Source organism: Salmo salar, chromosome ssa09 (assembly GCF_905237065.1).
Source record: "Salmo salar chromosome ssa09, Ssal_v3.1, whole genome shotgun sequence".
In the NCBI taxonomy this organism is placed as follows: domain Eukaryota; kingdom Metazoa; phylum Chordata; class Actinopteri; order Salmoniformes; family Salmonidae; genus Salmo; species Salmo salar.
The window spans coordinates 25143833-25164936 of NC_059450.1; the positions used below are offsets into that span (position 1 = coordinate 25143833).

Here is a 21104-nt window from a genome sequence, read left to right on the forward strand (position 1 = left end):
CCATGAGTCAAGTTTACAGAATTTTATTGAGACACTGGTGATCTCACCATGTGAGCATTTACATGAACTCCATCTCTTATATATTCTTTGAAATTAAGGAAATGGTGTATAACAATGTGTGGCTGTCTTGAAAGTCAGATTCATTATTTACTCTGAAAAGGTTAACTTTCATGAGATGACAAATGCTATTTTGGTCAAGTTTCTCTGTATGACAACTCATGATGACCAGATTATATACTGTAGTTATTATTGCCAAACTCATTCAATACATACTCAGTATTTTGTAAAAAAAAAAAAGATTGTACAGCTTATACTTTCTAGATATAGTTTTACCCTTTTTGTTCATAGCTTTAACTCATTGGCAACTTTGGAAGCAATGTTTTTAAAAGCGATGGATGAGCCCGATATCCTCTTGAATCTCACGCCATTGAGGGAGAGGCGGGGAAGCTTGCACACCTCCATCACCCATTGGACAAGGTTCTCAGCATCGCCATGGACACAGAGCAGCAGGAAACACTCTTGCTGTTCGTAGTCACAATTGTTGGCCTCAAGCACCTTGCGTATCTCCCGCATGATGTCACAAGGCTCCATGGAGCTGGTGGTCCTCATACTCCAAGTGAATCTGAGGGAGCGGGGTTTACCGTCTTTACTTTCCCCTTTCTGATCCCCAGGTACATGGCGACTGGTAGGAAGGAGATAGAAAAAGTTGAATTCACTAAAGCTGTGCGTTTTAAAGGGCCTTCCATGAATAGACAAAATAATGCAAGGTGTTGATCAAAGGGTCAATTAGCAGAGCATGCAATAAACAGATGGTCATGCAGCACACAAGCGAAGCACCATGCACATTAGGAGAAGCACAACCACAGCAGGGCACGATGAGGAAACCATAATGATCTGAAATAACCACACCCTATGTCACATACAGAGACCACATCCATGGGGAAAAGGTGAGGCATGGGTAAACCCTGTGGACTATTGGTTGACTGACAAAATGAACGGAGAACAGAGCTGGGCCTGGGAATGAAGTGATATCAAGCCTATAGTCACAGGAATATCAGGCTGAGAAAGCAACAACCTACACCTCACCTTGAGCTCTCAAATCTCCCGTTTCTTTCAAACTCGGTTGAGACTCTGTGACAGTTGAGGGAGCAGAGCAAGATTAGAAGAAAAGTGAAAACACTAAATGTGGACTTCCAAAGAGTATTTTGTAATTTCAAGAACAGATAACACTGATATATACTGTGAATATTGACAGATGTATAACATGTATATTATATGGAGTTATAAAAACAAGAAAGCCACCAAGGTTACTATAACCTCATTACGGAAGTATTGACATGAAACCTGTGCACTGATCAGTCTCATTGGTGTTCAAACTTTCTTGCTTCTTTAACACAAAATAAAAATGAGAGCAAAGGAACAAAAAAAGTGCTTAAACAGATGACAGAGCAAGGGAATACAGGAATGGAAACGGAAATGTGTTGAATGATGGTATGACAGCTTTGGTAAGCTTGGTGACGTGAAGAGATTCACCCAAACACGACAAAAACAAAATCATACAGTGGAACTACAGTCCACACACCCACACGTTTGCGCACACAATTATGCTGTGTTCGTAACCAAGTGGGAAGTGGGAATTTACCACATACGACTGGAAAAAATCCACTTCAACGGACCTCAAACTGGAAATTACTAGTGGGAAACTCGTCTATCATCCTGAGCTCACTTCTCTCACATACTGACCTCTGATACCACCTTCTAAATAAATGACCTCGATTACTGCATTTTCGGCAGTTAAATGCAACAAAACAATATTTATAAAAATGTATATGTTTTTTTTTTAACACTATAATTTGTGTTAACAGCTTGTTGGCCATTAGCCAATCAGCGTTTCTCAATTAGTTAAAATCATGTGAATGATCCAACTGTTTACGACTTCACAACTGGTAAATTCCCACCTCCCACTTTGTTACAAACGCAGCATTTGGGTCAGTGCATGCAGACTGGGGCTATTGTGGGAGGACTCATGCGGTCTACTCTAGAGGTTGACAGACAGCAGAACAGAGGTCTTCTAGTCCTATGTTTCTTCTCTCGGCGTGACACTGGATATGTTTAAAGAATTCATATTTGTATTTTTTTTATTTAACTAGGCAAGTCAGTTAAGAACAAATTCTTATTTACTATGATGGCCTAGGAACACTGGGTTAACTGCCTTGTTCAGGGGCAGAACAACAGATTTTTACCTTGTCAGCTCGGGGATTTGATCTTGTAACCTTTCGGTTACTGTCCCAACGCTCTAACCACTAGGCTACCTGCTGCCCCAAAGAAGAGGAGGGTTGGTTAGGCAGGGACTGCATACCAGGTCCACAGACCCTAATGAGTTTTGGGCTCCACACATGCAGACTAGCCTTGAAATGATTCTACAGGAGGGTAGAGGAAGTTAGATTCCTGGAGGGGTATTAGTTAGTGGGCAAGATAACAGCCTCTAGCCAGGGGGATGAGGGACACAAAAAGGTCTGAGACTTTATCTGGGGCAGGGAGAGGGGCTGGGATTGTCTGTCACATACTGGAGAGAAGGGAATGTGACTGTTTGGGTGTGTATACAAATTCGTTCTCTCCACACAGAACTCTGACACACTAACTCTTGTGGGGACATAAGGGTTGAAATGATCCCTTACTCTAGGTCTCCATCTGCGACTTACTACAATTCTCTATATCTTCCGCTGCTGAATCTGGAAGAAAAGATGGATTCTGAAAAAAAGCTTGTATTTTTTACGGATACATGAAAAGAGAAAGAAACTTGATGTACGACATGATCACAGGCCGATGATGCCAGGATGACAAAGAAGAAGAAAAAGGGGGAGAAAAGAAGGGGAGAGGTGGGTGAACAGAAGACTTACTAAGAGTCTTTGCTCCCTGGGCAGAAGGGATGGCAGGCCCTGATTTGGCCGTCTGCCGTTTGGTCGGGTCAATACTGACCCTGAAGGGAGGAAGAGCAGTGAAAAGGTCCAAGGTTAAAGGGCACAGAAAGTCAGGGAAACATTGGCACACAGCAGTACAATAGTGAGGAGAAGAGTGAAGGGAGGGAACAGAGACCAAAGCGCATTGCCTACTACTGAGACAAGAGACTTCCTTCCCTATACTTAAACCAATTGTTTCCAAGATGTTACTCTGTGCAGAAATAAGAATCAACAGATAAATGAAATGAGTGACAAGGACCTGGTGAATGAAGAATTGTGGAAGGGTTGCAAAAGGTGACAACTTCCCGAGATGTAGAACTCCTGGTAGCCACTAGATGTCAGTGTGTCACTTAATCAGACTGAAGAACAGAAGGTTATGTCTGAAGAGGAGGTATGGTGGGAGAGCTTTGCCTTTTGTCCCAGCTTTGTAAACAACATATCCTGAACTACCAGACCATCTGCTTGTAAATGTTTACAAATTGATGTATCAAGACATAACTCCCTCTGATCTTACTCATCAGAACGCCTGGTTCACAAAAAGTATTTCACAACACTCTCGGTTCGCAACAAGTGAACACGACTCCACAAACCAATATTACAATCTGAAGTTCCCAAAGCCTTACAAACAATCCTTCTTATCAGAATACTCTATATCCTGCATCGCCACGTCACATTCCTACAAGCCAGCAAAGTTATTATAGGGACCATTGGTCACAACTAATAAGATACAGCAAAATCCAATTATGGACAGAGATAAAGACAAGTTAGAATCTGTCTACCTTTCAAGCAAAGATCTGTCTACATAAAAAACAAACTTACCTGGAATAACAGTTCAATACTGATCAATCATTACTTTGTGAAAAACAACAGAAACTTTGTAAGCAGCCCCGTCCCCACCGCATGCGTTGGAGATTGATTAGTGTCAAGCTTTCTGTTGGCTGTTGATGGATTTTTTAACTAACTGACCGATCGAGAGGGCATCACTGCCCTTACAATCTAACCCATCGTTAACTCCAGAAGCCTAAGACCAATCACTGTCACAAAACAGAGGTTCTAAGCAATGTCAGTTCCAGCTTGTCCTAGTACTGGTTTTAGTTGATTAATTGCACACACTGAAGGTAACAGGGGATCCTACCTTTTCGTAAACCCAAATGAAATGTTTCTACACCAGAATCAGCAAACACACAGAAACAGTGAAATGAGGCAAGAAACTGAAAGAATATGATTGGTTGAAACTTGAAATGAGTGAACAGAAACAGGGTGGTTGGAATCAATGGCGAGGAGGAGAAGGTTCAAATGACAGACGTTGATTTCTATTCCTCATGTCAGGTTAGTCTCGGGACAACACCGAATTGTTGACAGTAGCCTGGCTGCCTGTCTGAGATGTGTTCAATCTACTCAGTCTGGACACAAATTCAAGTGGGTTTTCCCTGCTGGTTTACACTTGAGGTATGTTTAATTTGATGTCTTTCTCAGACTGGCACCCAGGCTACGTTATCAGAGCTTCTGGAACAATCTATTGTTAGTAGGACTGTGGATGTTCCGCACAATGTGATTCATGATGCTAAAAAGCACGCCGTTCAAAGCCCACTCAGAAGGATTAAAAACAAACCATATAGCTAGATATTGTCACAGTATATTTTAGGGGCTTGGACTCATAGTTGAATTGAGTGGCATGGAGCTGTAGTCCCTGACACCTACCTGCGTGTGAGTTTGGAGGTGAGTTTGGAGAAGAGGTTGCTGGAGCCGCGGCTGCGGGTCTGGGAAAGGGGCGCTGCGTCTTGGGACAGGGTGGGTGAGGCTGGTGGCCCGTTGTAGGTGGCCGTGCGGCGCTCCTTCAGCTGACCACTGTGGAAGGTGCTGCGGCTCGCTGTTCCTCGTGGGAAACGTAGTCTGTCCGGCGTGGTGGCGCTGGTGATGCTGTGGGTGGATGCCACGGGGTTCCGTTGGCCAGGAGACACAGCCACACTGCAGGGAGGATGGAGGGAAGAGATCAGTATTGATACACATAGTTCCCGCCTCTCTGCCCCTGGGGGGGAGGAACAGTGAAGGTGCTGTGTTGAATGCTGATTGCATGTGGCGAACACAGGGAACACAGTAAAATTCTAGCCTGTTCCTTACCTGTTCTCCTTCCCATTGGGAATGACAGAGAGACAGTCCATAGCATTCCTGTCGCTGCACACGTACGTGTTTCTCCTCGTCATCCCGTCAGAGCCAGTGTTATTCTGCAGGGTGGAACAGAAACTCTGAAATCACAAATCCTCAAATCGGAATGGAGGATTCATCCCCACTTCAAGTGTAAGAATATGTTATACAATTGATAATGGGATGGAATAGCAGACACTCACGTTGGGAACAGTGGTAACTCCCTTCCTGCCATTGGGAATATCAGCCTTGTTGGGGTTGTTGGCGTTCCCCAGCAAGGGGCTGGGTGGAGGGGGACAGCGCCCCCCGGGGACACTGCGCCCTCCCTCCTCTTTGATGTTGTTTTCGGCCGTGCTGGTCTGGCTCCTCTTAGGGTGTCCTGAACCTGGGGGAACATTCTGACCCACTGGAGAAGAGAGAGAAAACGAGGAAGAGAGGAAATGGTACAGCTGAAACGAATTTGTCAAAGATGAGAATTCCCTCTAAATGGTTAATGACCGACTGATATAGTGTCTCACCCTGATCACTGTAGCGTCTCTGTTTCTGGTTGGAGGAGACGCTCCGCTGGACTTTGAGGTGTGAGGGGGACTGGCCATTGAGCTCGCTGGTGGGCCGGGGCTTAGCCAGGGACAGGTTGCTGCTGGAGGTTGAAACACTGGGCTCCAGCTAGGTCAAAGGTCACAAACACATTAAAAAGATTGGACACTAATGGATATACCAAGCACTAGACCAAAGACATCAACAACTATCCATTGTGTTGCTCTGACCTCAGAAGACTTCCTCCCCAGCAGCAGGTAGGTGGCAGTGATCTCATCATACTTCATCTTGGCCAGAGACTCCTGGATATCCTCTGGAGAGAAGCCCATCCCCACCATTACATCTGGAACAGTACAGAGACATGAGTTCACATATACAGCCCTGGCCTCCACAAGCACTGTCAACAACTGTCTTATTTTAAAGGACTTTTCATTTAAATGGAATTGACCCCAATCCTGCAGCCCAAAATGGCTGCCATAATACCAGAAAGGTCTTTATTCGCCAGTATCAGCAACCAAAAGCAGCCCACATCCTTAGTGTGTTCTACATAGATATAAACAATTCATAAGCAATTATGCACACTTGCTCCTCTGACTCATTTAAAGCAAACGTATTATATCTTCCTTTTCCACCATAACGACAAGAGATGTTTCACCACTTATTAAATGTAGCAGCAACCTCATCATGCGAGTGAGTCAGCATTGCATTCTAGCTCAGGTGTTATCACCCGGCCCCCCTCCTCCCTCTCGCCCCATTCGTCAGCAGAGGAGGACAGGTGACGCAAGCAGCACAGCGGGGGTGGAAGTGATTGGTTGGGAGGCAGTGGAAGATGGGGAGTGATTACACCCCCACTGCGCTACTTGCATCACATTGAGAGGAACATGCCAGGTGGGGAAGCTCCCGGAGCTGCAGTACCACCATACATCAGCTCCCTCTATCCATCTCCCCACTAGGCTATACAGTGCTCCACAATCAATGTGTTCAGGCAGATCAGGCTTCAGTAAACCCACTGAGGAGTCAGTCCACTGGGTGAACGAGATGGAGAACGCCCTGAAACGTGATCCCTCTCCACTAGACTACAGAGCCCTCAGTGAAACATGTGCTCCATTTCATCTCTCCCTCCCGCCCGCTCTCTTTCTCTCTGCGCTAGGTGACTGGCAGCTCCCTCTAACCAACGTGCTCTGACAGAGATCCCAGCTGCTGTTATGCAATACCCCCCACACCCCAGAGGACATCTTTCAGCATGTACACCCTCTCTCCCCCTCCCTCTACCCCTTAGTGCTTTTATCCAGGCCAAGATGTGGAGGTTCTCTCTGTCTCATGTGTCTCTCCCTCTCGGAGGCCCCTGCAGAAGTAGTTTTTATGCTGCGTTTTATCTTTTTCTTTTGAAAACTGTAAAGTGCTTAAATACTGAGAGCGATTATGTTGCTGTGCTGCTGCCTACACACGTTTTTGAGCTTCACGAACTCCTCTTAGTACCTATTCTCTTCTGATCTGTGATGTCCTGTTCTGGTTCTACGAAAGGCTTGAGCTCGTCCTCCTCCGATCCCGCGTTGATCCAGCGGTCTTTCATGATTTGCTGAAATAAAATGTAAAAAGAGTCCTCATAAAACAGGATGGGGTGCTTTCTTAAATCCACTTAAAGGTTCACTTATTTCACCTCATTGCACTCAAATAACAAATTGAATTGTGATTTCCTCTAAAAATAAGGATTGGAAAAGAGATTTTGATTCAAATCAATGCTCCACTGTTTGAAAGCTGAATCGTCATTTAAAGTCAGTCTAATCTAATTCTCAAACAAACTCACCAATCAATCGGGCGGCCGTGTACGATGGGTTTACAAGATAATGATAATAGGAAATGTACAACCACGAGGCCGATATCTGTTCTTAATGAAATCTTTCAATGCAGGACTGTATGTTATCTGAACTTCTAGTGTCAAGAGGGATGAGGATGGATGTGAGAACACAATGTGAACACACAGAAACCAAGACAATTATGTGCTGTGCCTGCATTTCGCTCTGCCTAAAACTCAGAAAACAAGAAAGATAAAAACAAGAGGGATCATGAATTATGTATTGTGCCAACAGATGAGAGAATGGAGAATATATAATCAGCACAAAAAGAGAGCGGTGTGATGAGTGTCGAGCAGACGCCGGCCCAAGGAATGGAGAGTTGGCAGGCAGGCGGATGGAGAGATGGCAGGCAGGCGGATGGAGAGATGGCAGGCAGGCGGATGGAGAGATGGCAGGCAGGCGGATGGAGAGATGGCAGGCAGGCGGATGGAGAGATGGCAGGCAGGCGGATGGAGAGAATGCTCTGGAGTGCCATCATGCCATGGTGGAGTGAATAAAGTGTTGAATATTTACATTTTCGCTGTCCTCCCTCACCTCGAGAGTCCCCCGCTTGGCCGGGTTGAGCACCAGGAAGCGCTTGAGGAGGTTCTCGCAGTCTGTGGACATGTAGAAGGGGATACGATATTTCCCCCTCAGAACCCGCTCCCTTAGCTCCTACAGAGAGACGGACAGGGAGAAAGAGCGAGACAGGGAGTGAGAACATCTTATCTCAAGTTTTACCCCTATATTTCACTGACTATGAATCTCCCACAGACAAAGGAACTGAGTATGGAAGTATTTCTACGAGTCTTTCTACATACCTTGAGGTTCTGCCCGTCGAAGGGCAGAGAGCCGCTGACCAGTGTGTAGAGGATGACCCCCAGGCTCCAGACGTCCACCTCGGGCCCATCGTACTTCTTCCCCTGAAACAGCTCTGGGGCGGCGTAGGGTGGGGAGCCACAGAACGTGTCCAGCTTGTTCCCCATGGTGAACTCATTACTGAAGCCAAAGTCCGCTATCTTAATGTTCATGTCTGCATCCAGCAGCAGGTTCTCTGCCTAGAGACACAGGAGGGGAAGGCAGAGAAGAATGGGGGGGGATGAGGTGAGAGATAGCTGGGACGTCAGATTGAAAGACAGAGGTAACAGACTACCTAGGTCACAGGTAAAAGCATAACACATTTGAATAACCCACAAAGATCCATGCTGACAGTAGAGTTCCAATCAGAGGTAGAGATGTCAAAGGCACAAAAAATATCTACTGATCCCTTACCAGAAAAACCCCTCACAAAACAAAGTGCTCTACAAGTCAAAGTTAGTGTCAAACACACAGGGGGAGACAGCTGCTCTCTGCTCTTACATCGCTGTCCTCATGGATCATTCATGAAGCTCTACAGAGTAAACACTGTATGGACACGCTGCTGATGGAAAGGAGATGGGAGCTCTGAACAGAGTAACTCCCACTGAGGTCGACCCCCTCACGCTAACCGAGATAAAAATACAGGAGCATCAATATTTATTCTACATGTGGCAGCATATCGGAGGCTGGCTAAATGGAATGGCATTTTAAGTGAGTATGTGGTGCAATGGAGAACATGCGAGCAGGGAAAAGCACCGCCTTTGGCCACTTTAGTTCACCCCCCCACACCCACCCTCACTGGGTCCTTACCTTCAGGTCTCTATGAACAATGTGCTTCTGGTGGCAGTACTGCACAGCAGAAACGATCTACAGAAAAACACACATACAGAGTGATACAGTTAGTCTTCCACCTGGCACAGTTTTCACACCGCCCCTGAGTGAAGGATGTGGTGTACAACCACCCTGAGAAAAGGATGTGGTGTACAACCACCCTGAGTGAAGGATGTGGTGTACAACCACCCTGAGTGAAGGATGTGGTGTACAACCACCCTGAGTGAAGGATGTGGTGTACAACCACCCTGAGTGAAGGATGTGGTGTACAACCACCCTGAGTGAAGGATGTGGTGTACAACCACCCTGAGTGAAGGATGTGGTGTACAACCACCCTGAGTGAAGGATGTGGTGTACAACCACCCTGAGTGAAGGATGTGGTGTACAACCACCCTGAGTGAAGGATGTGGGGTGCGTCACTTGAGTGGGTTGAGTCACTGACGTGGTCTTCCTGTCTGGGTTGGCGCCCCCCCCTTGGGTTGTGCCGTGGCGGAGATCTTTGTGGGCTATACTCGGCCTTGTCTTAGGACGGTAAGTTGGTGGTTGGAGACATCCCTCTAGTGGTGTGGGGGCTGTGCTTTGGCAAAGTGGGTGGGGTTATATCCTGCTTGTTTGGCCCTGTCCGGGAGTATCATCGGATGGGGCCACAGTGTCTTCTGATCCCTCCTGTCTCAGCCTCCAGTATTTATGCTGCAGTAGTTTTTGTGGCGGGGGGCTAGGGTCAGTCTGTTACATCTGGAGTATTTCTCCTGTCTTATCTGGTGTCCTGTGTGAATTTAAATATGCTCTCTCTAATTCTCTCTTTCTTTCTCTCTTTCTCTCGGAGGACCTGAGCCCTAGGACCATGCCTCAGGACTACCTGGCATGATGACTCCTTGCTGTCCCCAGTCCACCTGGCCGTGCTGCTGCTCCAGTTTCAACTGTTCTGCCTGCGGCTATGGAACCCTGACCTGTTCACCGGACGTGCTTGTTGCACCCTCGACAACTACTATGATTATTATTATTTGACCATGCTGGTCATTTATGAACATTTTAACATCTTGACCATGTTCTGTTATAATATCCACCGGCACAGCCAGAAGAGGACTGGCCACCCCTCATAGCCTGGTTCCTCTCTAGGTTTCTTCCTAGGTTTTTGGCCTTTCTAGGGAGTTTTTCTTAGGGAGTTTTTCCTAGCCACCGTGCTTCTTTCACATGCATTGCTTGCTGTTTGGGGTTTTAGGCTGGGTTTCTGTAGAGCACTTTGAGATATCAGCTGATGTACGAAGGGCTATCTAAATAAATTTGATTTGGGAGAAAACTGGGTCTCCTCTTCCTGTGTGAGCATCTGCTCGAGGTTTATCAGAGCTCCCAATGAAACTCTGCAGTAAGATGAACCTGCGGTCAGACCAGGGAAGTAGTTAGCTATTGCCTCAACATTGCTGAGTGTGCCTGACTATCCTCCCACTGCAGAGCGCTGTGTGGAGGCAGCACATCCCCAGTGTGTCACTGTCAGTGGGAGAGAGATAAGCGATGAGGGGAGCTCTGTGTTTTGCCATTTCTCATAACTTAACAGTAACAGCAGTCTATCCTGGGTGGTTTAGTACACTGACCAGTGAGGAATCGGCAGGCAGACAGGCAGGCAGGCAAGGTGAGAATCCAGCACACTGCGGGTAAAGTCCTGTACCTACCTGTCTAAATTTAGCCCTGGCCTCTTTTTCCTTCATCCTTCCGTGTGCAACAAGGTAGTCGAAGACCTCTCCTGCAAGAGAAAGAAGACAACAGTAAGGATATTAAATTAAAGGCTGTGTATTTCAAAGGGAAAATGGTACGAAAACACTTTGTACATCAAATAAGGTCAAGGTTTAGAGCAGGGCTGTTCAATTCCGGTTCTGGAGGGCCAAAATACTTCCGTGTCTTGTTTCTACCTGGTAGTTAATGGCACACACCTGGTATCCCAAGTCTGAATTAAACCCTTATTAGAAGGAGAGGATGAAAACCAGAAGTGTTTCGGCCCTCCAGGACCGACATTGAACAGCACTGGTTTAGAGAATAATCCAAATCAAATCAAGAACTACTTTAAAACACAGTATGAGGAGCATGTGAACCTAACTGTTCTTCACGCCTACAGAGAGAGACACAGAACTCTAATTCCTTTACTGTAGTTCTGTCCTGAAGGCACAAGCTTCTGAGTATGGCTACAACATCAGATGCTTTCTTCAGCCCACGCAGCTGTGTTGTGTTCTCTCAAACCCGTTCATGTTAAAACGTGACACAGCTGAGAGGTTAGGGGGTGAGAAGGGGGGGTCCAGCATTAACAACTTGCCCCATAAAACCTTTTGTTCTGCATCCCCGAAACCCTCCCACACACAATCAGTGTTGATCTGCGGTGGCAGCAAGTGAGCGTGTGTGTGAATGAGCGAGCTTGTAGGCCTATGTGCGCAAAAGAGAGTCACCAGTGCTCTCCAACTCCGCTCTAAATGCAGGACGTGTCAACACACATTTCAGATTTCCTAGAAGTAGGTTGCCAATGGCCACTGTTGCAATGTACTGAATATGATATATTTCCTGTAGGGCTGACCCCATTTTGTTGACTGGTCGTTTGTTTGGTCAATAGGCTTTTGGTTGACTGAGATTCCTTTAGTCGAGCAGTAGCAAAAAAAAGTAAATAATTTTCATGGTGTACAAGACACCTGTCTAATTGGCACCTGCCCGAGTGGACTAATCCATTATGGAGGCCGTGGGGATGGCACAGTCCATCACTCCAAGACATGTGCTACTGAAATTGTATATGGTTATATTACGTTGGAACAATGGTGCAACACTAAGAAAAATAATATTATTTTATAACAGATGCGCTTTCTCCCGCGTTGGATAGAGGTCGCTGTCAGTGGTTCTGAAACACATCAGTGCACTGTTGGCGCCTAGACCATGTTGCTTTGTGCGTAATAGCAAAGTTAACCAGCATATTGGTGTTGAGAACAATGCTTTGGAGGCAGCTGCAGAATGAGGAGATGAGAAAAACAGCCTTTTGACTTAATTGTCTAAGAAAAGTAGCCTAACTGTTAAATGTGCCTGGCTTTATAAATAATCAATATATCTACAGAAATAATACAGATCCTGCTTCTGTTGCCTGTTTGTTTAATAGCCTACTGATTCCATGAGCACCAAGCCTTCGTAAGCACCAACCACACACAACATGTCGGATAAGCAATTTCACAAATTCATCTGTTTGCTATACTGTAATAAAGGCTTTACCTTATTTTTCAATAGAACATCCTGTCTGGGATTATTTATAATTTATTTAGTGCTTGCTTACACTGTTCCAAATTGTCCGAAAAATTATATTTATAATAACCCTCCTTTTTCTTTATCTCATTAATGTTATTATTACTATTATTGTTATGATTATTATAATAATAAGTCATGTCATTATCATTAGTAGGCTTAGTATAGCAGCCTCGTATAACCACCATTGAGTTGTAGGCCTAAGAGCGCATCCGGTTTATTCTTAATACTGTAACTTACTTTGGTCTATATTTCAATATATAACTTACAGTACTGTAACAATCAATCACTCATTCATTTACAAAAAAAGTTGTTTATATTGTTCCAAACGGTCAGAGAAATTATAGCGTAATCTAACAGAACCTGTTTGGCACACATAATATGCACAAAGCGCTTGCTCCTTACCTTACGAGCTAAACTACTTCTATGCTCGCTTCGAGGCAAATGACACCGAAACATGCATGAGAGCACCAGCTGTACCGGAACACTGTGTGATCACCCTCTCCGCAGCCGATGTGAGTAAGACCTTTAGACAGGTCAACATTTACAAGGCCGCTGGGCCAGACGGATTACCAGGATGTGTACTGCAAGCATGCGCTGACCAACTGTCTTTACTGACATTTTCAACATCTCCCTGTCCGAGTCTGTAATACCAACATGTTTTAAGCAGACTACCATAGTCCCTGTGCCCAAGAACACTAAGGTAACCTGCCTAAATGACTATTGACTCGTAGCACTCACGTCTGTAGCCATGAAGTGCTTTGAAAGGCTGGTCATGGCTCACATCAACACCATCATCCCAGAAACCCTAGACCCACTCCAATTTGCATACCGCCCCAACAGATCCACAGATGATGCAGTCTCTACTGCACTCCACACTGCACTTTCCCACCTGGACAAAAGGAACACCTATGTGAGAATGCTATTCATTGACTATAGCTCAGCGTTCAACACCATAGTGCCCTCAAAGCTCATCAATAAGCTAAGGATCCTGGGACTAAACACCTCCCTCTGCAACTGGATCCTGGACTTCCTGATGGGCCGCCCCTAGGTGGTAAGGGTAGGTAACAACACATACGCCATGCTGATCCTCAACACAGGGGCCCCTCAGCTCAGCCCCCTCCTGTACTCCCTGTTCACTCATGACTGCATGGCCAGGCACGACTCCAACACCATCATTAAATTTGCCAATGACACAACAGTGGAAGGCCTGATCACCGACAACAACGAGACAGCCTATAGGGAGGAAGTCAGAGACCTGGCCGTGTGGTGCCAGGACAACAACCTCTCCCTCAACATGATCAAGACAAAGGAGATGATTGTACAGGAAAAAGAGGACCAAGCACGCCCCCATTGTCATCGACGGGGCTGCAGTGGAGCAGGTTGAGAGCTTCAAGTTCCTTGGTGTCCACATCACCAACAAACTAACATGGTCCAAGCACACCATGACAGTCGTGAAGAGGGCACGACAAAACCTATTACCCCTCAGGAGACTGAAAAGATTTGGCATGGGTCCTCAGATCCTCAAAAGGTTCTACAGCTGCACCATCGAGAGCATCTTGACTGGTTGCATCACTGCCTGGTATGGCAACTGCTCGGCCTCCGACCGCAAGGCACTACAGAGGGTAGTGCGAATGGCCCAGTACATCACTGGGGCCAAGCTTCCTGACATCCAGGACCTCTATACCAGGCGGTGTCAGAGGAAGGCCCTAAAAATTGTCAAAGACTCCAGCCACCCTAGTTCATAGACTGTTCTCTCTGCTAAAACACGGCAAATGGTTCCCGGAGCACTAAGTCTTGGTCCAAGAGGCTTCTAAACAGCTTCTACCCCCAAGCCATAAGACTCCTGAACATCTAGTCAAATGGCTACCCAGACTATTTGCATTGCCGCCCACCCCCACCACTCTCTGTTGTCATCTATGCATAGTCACTTTAATTAACTCTACCTACATGTACATACTACCTCAACTAACCGGTACCCCTGCACATTGACTCTGTACCGGCACCCCCCTGTATATATTGTTATTTTTTACTGCTGCTCTTTAATTACTTGATAGTTTATCTCTTATTCTTATCTGTATTTTTTGAAACTGCACTGTTAGGGGCTCATGAGTAAGCATTTCACTGTAAGGTCTACACCTGTTGTATTCGGCGCATGTGACTAATAGAAATTTGATTTATTTTTCTTTATTTCCAGTATTTTCTACAACATGTCAAATGTATTCCACACATCTGACTTACCCTTTATCTCCTGAGCAACCTATAAACATTCCCCATTTCAAGTTTTTTTGTCACGTGTTATGGTGTTCAGAGTTTATTATAACCAGTTAATTGATGTGATTCTGATATGCTATAGGTCAGGTCCTATTGGTCACGTGCATGCGATGCATACATGTGTCACGTAAAGAGATCAAGGGTTGAGAGAATAGGGAATGTTTTTCCTAAACAAATGAGGGATTTCAGTAACAAAAGTTTTCAGTCAGAAATGGCTGTAATTATGTTGCAGCTTCAGCAGCACGAACAGCGCAATAAACACTGTGGTGGTCGCTGCAGCAGGGAGGAGAGAGCGACAATGGGTGCTAGTCACAGTCACTCAATGTCATTTTTTTTAACACATCAAGTCTGAGCCCGGCTCGGCACAATCAAATCAATTGCGGTCAGACTCCCCCTAGTCATGTGTGTCTTAATTATTTCATCAAACAGTGCGCTTAACGCATCAGACAAGCTCAGTGAATATACTGTAGTTGATTTGATTAAACACAAGATTTGTCTACATATGGAAAAATACACGTTTGAAAATGTAGACCAATCGATGGGTCGAAAGAACAGATGACTCTCGGTCGACCATGATTTTTTATTTTCGGGGACATCCCTAGTTTCCTGTATGGCTCTTCACCAAGCCCTATGCCATCACAGCAGTTATGGGAGCTGAGAAGGCGAGGCATAACATACTACTCACCTCCACTGGCATACTCCATCACCAGGTACAGCGTTCTCTCTGTCTCGATCACCTCAAACAGCTTGACTATGGGGAAAAGAGAAAGATTTGTCTTTGAATTCAGGCCCACACTCAAAAACAATTAAGAATTTAATCTTCCTGGCTCAACTTTGTAAAGATGCGTGTCCTGGATAGCTGACGGCATTGTCAGGGACCAGCGGTGTAAATGGATCCTGGTAAGAGAGAGACTCTGTACCCCCGACATTGAACTGCTTTCTGTGTCACTGCGACCCTACTATCTGCCATGTGAGGTCCCCCAGCTGTTTGTTACCGTTGTGTACATTCAACCTAAAGCTAATATAACAAAGGCATCAGAGATTATTTATAATCTGTCACAGAAACTGGAATCCATCTCCCCCAACGCACCCACATTTATTTTAGGGGATTTTAACAACTGTACCTTGCAAAGTCCTGCGCACATTCCACCAGTATGTGAAATGTCACACTAGGAAAAATAGGACTCTTGACTTGTGCTACGGGACAATACCAAATGCATTTTCTGCCACCACCAGACCTCCCCTGGGGACATCAGACCACAATGTGGTCTACCTCAGGCTAACCTACTGTCGACTCCTGGAGATCTGGAATGACAAGGGTATCACTTGTCTCCAGGGGTGTTTTGACTGTACTATGTGGGAGGTATTTGAGAACAGCAGCTCTGATCTTGATGAACTCACAGATGTTGTTTCAGACTATGTAAACTTCTGTGTTGAGTCAGTTGGGCCTGCTAAAACCTGTAAAATCTTCCCTAACAATAAGCCTTGGGTATCAAAACATCTAAAATCACTACTTGATAGGAAGAAGGCAGTTTATGCTGAGGGTGATAGACAGGCTTTAAGAGACGTACAATGTGAGATCAAAAGATAGATACTGGTGGACAAGGAGTCATACAAGCAAAGGGTGGAGAGGACCCTCTCCTCAGGAAATGCAAGGGTGGCCTGGCAAGGGATTTAATCCATGGCTAGTGCCCTCCACATAGGCAGGGGAAAAACCAATGCTGACCTTGGGAGATGTTTTCTTCTCAAGATTTGAATCAGACAACTTTGTGTCGGAGGTAAAACAAATGGAAGCACCATTACAAATGTTTGAGAGAGTTGTTGTTGAACAGTCTGATGTTTTAAAGTTGTTCAGGAGATGTAACACATACAAAAGCCCATGCAAAATAAGTGGACATGTGTTGAATGCCTACCGCACTGTTGCCTTGACATCCTTAGTAATGAAATGCCTTGAGAAACTTGTGAAATGTCATTCTCAGCGTCACCCAGAGGCTTCTCGACCCATTTCAGTTTGCCTATCAGAGGAGTTGATGATGCCATTCTTATCTTCCTTAACATGGTCTATAGACATCTTGAGGATGTCAAATCCCATGTTAGGGTTTTGTTTGTTGACTTTTCTTCTGCTTTCAACACAATCCAGCCCTACATTCAGGCACAGAGACTCATTCAGGACTCCTTAGATGGGGGGCTGGTTTTGTGGCTGTTGGACTTCCTGAGCCAACGCTCACAGCGAGTCAAAATAGGTCCCCACATGTCGGACATACGCAATAGCAACACAGGCTCTCCTCAGGGATGTGTTTTGTCCCCACTCCTGTACATCTTGTACACTAATTACATTTACATTTTAGTCATTTAGCAGACGCTCTTATCCAGAGCGACTTACAGTAGTGAATGCATACATTTCATACATTTTTTTTCTTTCCCGTAACTAATAGTTGTACTAGTTCCCATCCTGACAGACACCTCGTTAAGTTCGCTGATGACACTGCCTTGATCAGCCTGTTGCATGATGACGAGGAACATCATGGCCCGGTCCTAGATGACTTTGTAGAGTGGTGTGAGGAATCACACTTGGTCCTCAATACCAATAAGACCAAAGAGATGTGCATAGACTTCAGGAAGTGTACAACACCTACCTCTGCAACATCTATCAGAGGTCAGAATATAGAGATTGTTGAGGAATACAAATACCTGGGTGTCCTCTTGGACAATAAGCTTCAGTGGAGTAAATGTACAGACCTGATCTACAAAAAGAGCCAACAGAGACTGTACTTTCTCAAAAAGCTGGGATCTTTTAATGTAGACTGTACTACACTGACTCTGTTGTACAAATCTTTCATTGAGAGTATTTTAACTTTTTGTATTGTTTGTTGGTTTGGCAATGCCACTTGTCAGCCAGAGACATATGCTGAGAAGGATTATCACCACAGCAAGCAAGGTACTTGGAGTCAAACAGACAGGTCTGGATGAGATCTTTAAGGTCAGGGCCCTCCGCAAGGCTCACAAAATCATTTTAGACCCGAGCCACCCCCTGTACCCGGACTTTGAACTACTCCCCTCTGGGTGCAGGTATAGGGCACACCTCGGCAGGAAAAACAGAACTAGACAATCATTTGTGCCAGGTGTGATATCCCTCCTAAATAGCTTGGGCTAATGTTCCTATCGACCTATTAAGGCCAGCAGGCTAGTCTTCAAAAAAAATAAGTTTTATTGGTATGTAACTTATTAAAGTTGTATTGTCAATTTTGTTTTGTATTTAAACGGCACTATAAACGTGTACATGACACTGCAACAACATTTCCCCATGAGGACAATAAAGTCAGAAAGTAAGTAAGTAAGATGGTTCTAGGGACTTTACGTTCCTCAGTATCAAGAGCAAGCGGTCGTAGTTTAGAGCAAGGGATCCAGTTCACAATCATTCACATGTTCTACTGCTGATACAGTTGAAGTCAGAAGTTCACATACACTTAGGTTGGAGTCATTAAAACTCGTTTTTCAACCGCTCCACAAATTTCGTGTTAATTAACTATAGTTTTGGCAAGTCGGTTAGGACATCTACTTTGTGCATGACACAAGTAATTTTCCCAACAATTGTTTACAGATTATTTCACTTATAATGCACTGTATCACAATTCCAGTGGGTCAGAAGTCTACATACACTAAGTTGACTGTGCCTTTAAACAGCTTGGAAAATTCCAGAAAATGATGTCATGGCTTTAGAAGCTTCTGATAGGCTAATTGACATAATTTGAGTCAATTGGAGGTGTACCTGTGAATGTATTTCAAGGCCTACCTTCAAACTCACTACCTCTTTGCTTGACATCATGGGAAAATGAAAAGAAATCAGCCAAGACCTCAGAAAAAGAATTGTAGACATCCACAAGTCTGGTTCATTCTTGGGAGCAATTTCCAAATGCCTGACGGTACCACGTTCATCTGTACAAACAATAGTATGCAAGTATAAACACCATGGGACCACGCAGCCGTCATACCGCTCAGGAAGGAGACACGTTCCGTCTCCTAGAGATGAACGTACTTTGGTGCGAAAAGTGCAAATCAATCCCAGAACAACAGCAAAGGACCTTGTGAAGATGCTGGAGGAAACGGGTACAAAAAGTATCTATATCCACAGTAAAACGAGTCCTATATCGACATAACCTAAAAGGCCGCACAGCAAGGAAGAAGCCACTGCACATAGCTGAACCACTTACATATCTGTTTAATCTAACCCTGGAATGTAATGAAATTCCAAAGATCTGGAAATCAGCATTTGTCCTGACACTTTTAAAAGGGGGAGATCCAACTCTTTTAAATAATTATAGGCCAATCTCAAAGCTGTCACCCCTGGTGAAAATACTTGAAACCCTTGTGAGTGAACAGCTAAGAGTTTTTATTTACTAACTCTATTTTTATCAATGTACCAATCGGGTTTCAGGAAGAAGCATAGCACAATTACAGCAGCCATGAAGGTTTTAAATGATATCACTGAAGCTCTTGACAAAAAACAGCATTGTGTCTCACTTTTTATTGGTCTCTCTAAGGCTTTTGATACAGTTGATCATGCTATACTAAGGCAGAGATTGTCAAGTGTAGGTCTTTCAGAGCATGGTTTGTTAACCATCTGTCTGATAGAACTCAGTGCACTCAATTTGATGGGCTTAGGTCTGTTAAATTGTCTGTCTTTAATGGTGTGCCCCAAGGCTCTGTACTTGGTCCCCTCTTATTCACTATTTATATAAATAATTTAGACAAAAATGTCCAAAATGCGCAACTTAATTTTTATGCTGATACTGTTATTTACTGTTGTGCCTCATCTCTTAAAAGCTTTCCAGTACTTGCAAACTGCTTTTTATACTGTTCAACATACCTTGTGTCAATTGAAGCTTATCCTCAATACTGACAAAACAAAACTAATGGTGTTTTCTAAAGCAAGAAATAGACCTGTAAACCTTTCACCTATTACTACCTGTCAGGGCAAGGAGATTGAGGTTGTAACCTCATAAATATCTTGGAATTTTGATTGATGATGGCCTCTCTTTTAAAATGCATATTCAACAACTTACAAACAAATTGAAGCTGAAATTGGGATTTTATTTTAGGAATAAGGCCTGTTTTTCTTTTGAAGCCAGAAGGAGGCTAGTATCAGCTACATTTATGCCTTTACTAGACTATGGGGATATTTTATATATGAATGCTTCCGCTCAATGTTTGAGATCAATTGACACCATTTACCATGGCATTTTGAGATTTATTTTAAACTGCAAAACCCTTACGCACCTCTGCACTTTGTATACCAGGGTTGGCTGGCCTTCTCTAGTCACTCGTAGGCTCAGTCACTGGAATACTTTTATTTACAAAGCCATTTTGGGTTTACTACCTTTTTATTTGGGCATTTTTATTGTTCAGAAATGTGGTGGGTACTCTCTTCGTTCGCTGGACTTTATCCTGCTAATTGTTCCAAATGTCCGAACTGAATTTGGTAAAAGGGCTTTTATGTACTCTGCGCCATCGTCTTGGAACGCCTTACAAAATACTTTTAAACTGGAAGAACTTGTCCCGATTGGTAATTTTAAATCACTGATGAATGATCTTGAGACTGATTCCCTGACATGTCAATGTTTTTAATTTGCTGTTTTTGATTTTGTTATATTCTTTGTTAATTCTATGGTTTTTACTAGATTACTTGTAGTTTTTCATGTTGTTTGTCTGTAATTTTTGTAATGACTTGGTGCTGCCTATCTTGGCCAGGACGCTCTTGAAAAATAGATTTTAAATCTCAATGAGCCCTTCCTGGTTAAATAAAGGTTAAATAAATAAAATAAAAAACTGCTCCAATGCCGCCATAAAAAAGCCAGACTACAGTTTGCAACTGCACATGGGGACAAAGAGAGTACTTTTTGGAGAAATGTCCTCTGGTCTTATGAAACAAAAATAGAACTGTTTGGCCATAATGACCATCATTATGTTTGGAGGAAAAAGGGGGAGGCTTGCAAGCCGAAAAACACCAGCCCAACCGTGAAGCACAGGGGTGGCAGCATCATGTTGTGGGGTGCTTTGCTGTAGGAGGGACTGGTGCACTTCACAAAATAGATGGCATCATGAGGGATGAAAATTATGTGGATATATTGAAGCAACATCAGTCAGGAAGTTAAAGCTTGGTCGCAAATGGGTCTTCCAAATGGACATTGACCCCACGCATACAAAATGGCTTAAGGACAACAAAGTCAAGGTATTGCAGTGGTCATCACAAAGCCCTGACCTCAATCCTATAGAAAATTTGTGGCAGAACTGAAAAAGTGTGTGTGAGCAGCAAGGAGGCCTATAAACCTGACTCAGTTACACCAGCTCTGTCAGGAGGAATGGGCCAAAATTCACTCAACTTATTGTGGGAAGCTTG

General features: G+C 44.4%; 1 protein-coding gene across 12 annotated transcripts in view; it reads right to left on the minus strand.

Moving 5' to 3' along the window:
* Positions 1–7: 7 nt before the first annotated feature.
* The window catches only part of LOC106610955 (MAP/microtubule affinity-regulating kinase 3), a 37448-nt gene continuing 16351 nt past the window's right edge, over positions 8–21104 (minus strand). For 2 of the 12 annotated variants that reach the window (XM_014210674.2, XM_045723518.1), the window contains exons 5-17: positions 15393–15458; positions 10837–10907; positions 9146–9202; positions 8299–8535; positions 8033–8152; positions 7122–7221; positions 5873–5985; positions 5624–5771; positions 5309–5511; positions 5082–5185; positions 4662–4928; positions 1087–1131; positions 8–682 (exon numbers count right to left, since the gene is read on the minus strand). In XM_014210674.2, the coding sequence (XP_014066149.1) occupies positions 343–682; positions 1087–1131; positions 4662–4928; positions 5082–5185; positions 5309–5511; positions 5624–5771; positions 5873–5985; positions 7122–7221; positions 8033–8152; positions 8299–8535; positions 9146–9202; positions 10837–10907; positions 15393–15458 (1871 nt within the window). In that variant the 3' untranslated portion in view covers positions 8–342. Of the gene's footprint in view, positions 683–1086; positions 1132–2678; positions 2733–2900; positions 2981–4661; positions 4929–5081; positions 5207–5308; positions 5512–5623; positions 5772–5872; positions 5986–7121; positions 7222–8011; positions 8153–8298; positions 8536–9145; positions 9203–10836; positions 10908–15392; positions 15459–21104 lie in introns of all 12 variants that reach the window. The other 10 variants (XM_014210677.2, XM_014210676.2, XM_014210680.2 and 7 more) reach the window with 9 other exon arrangements.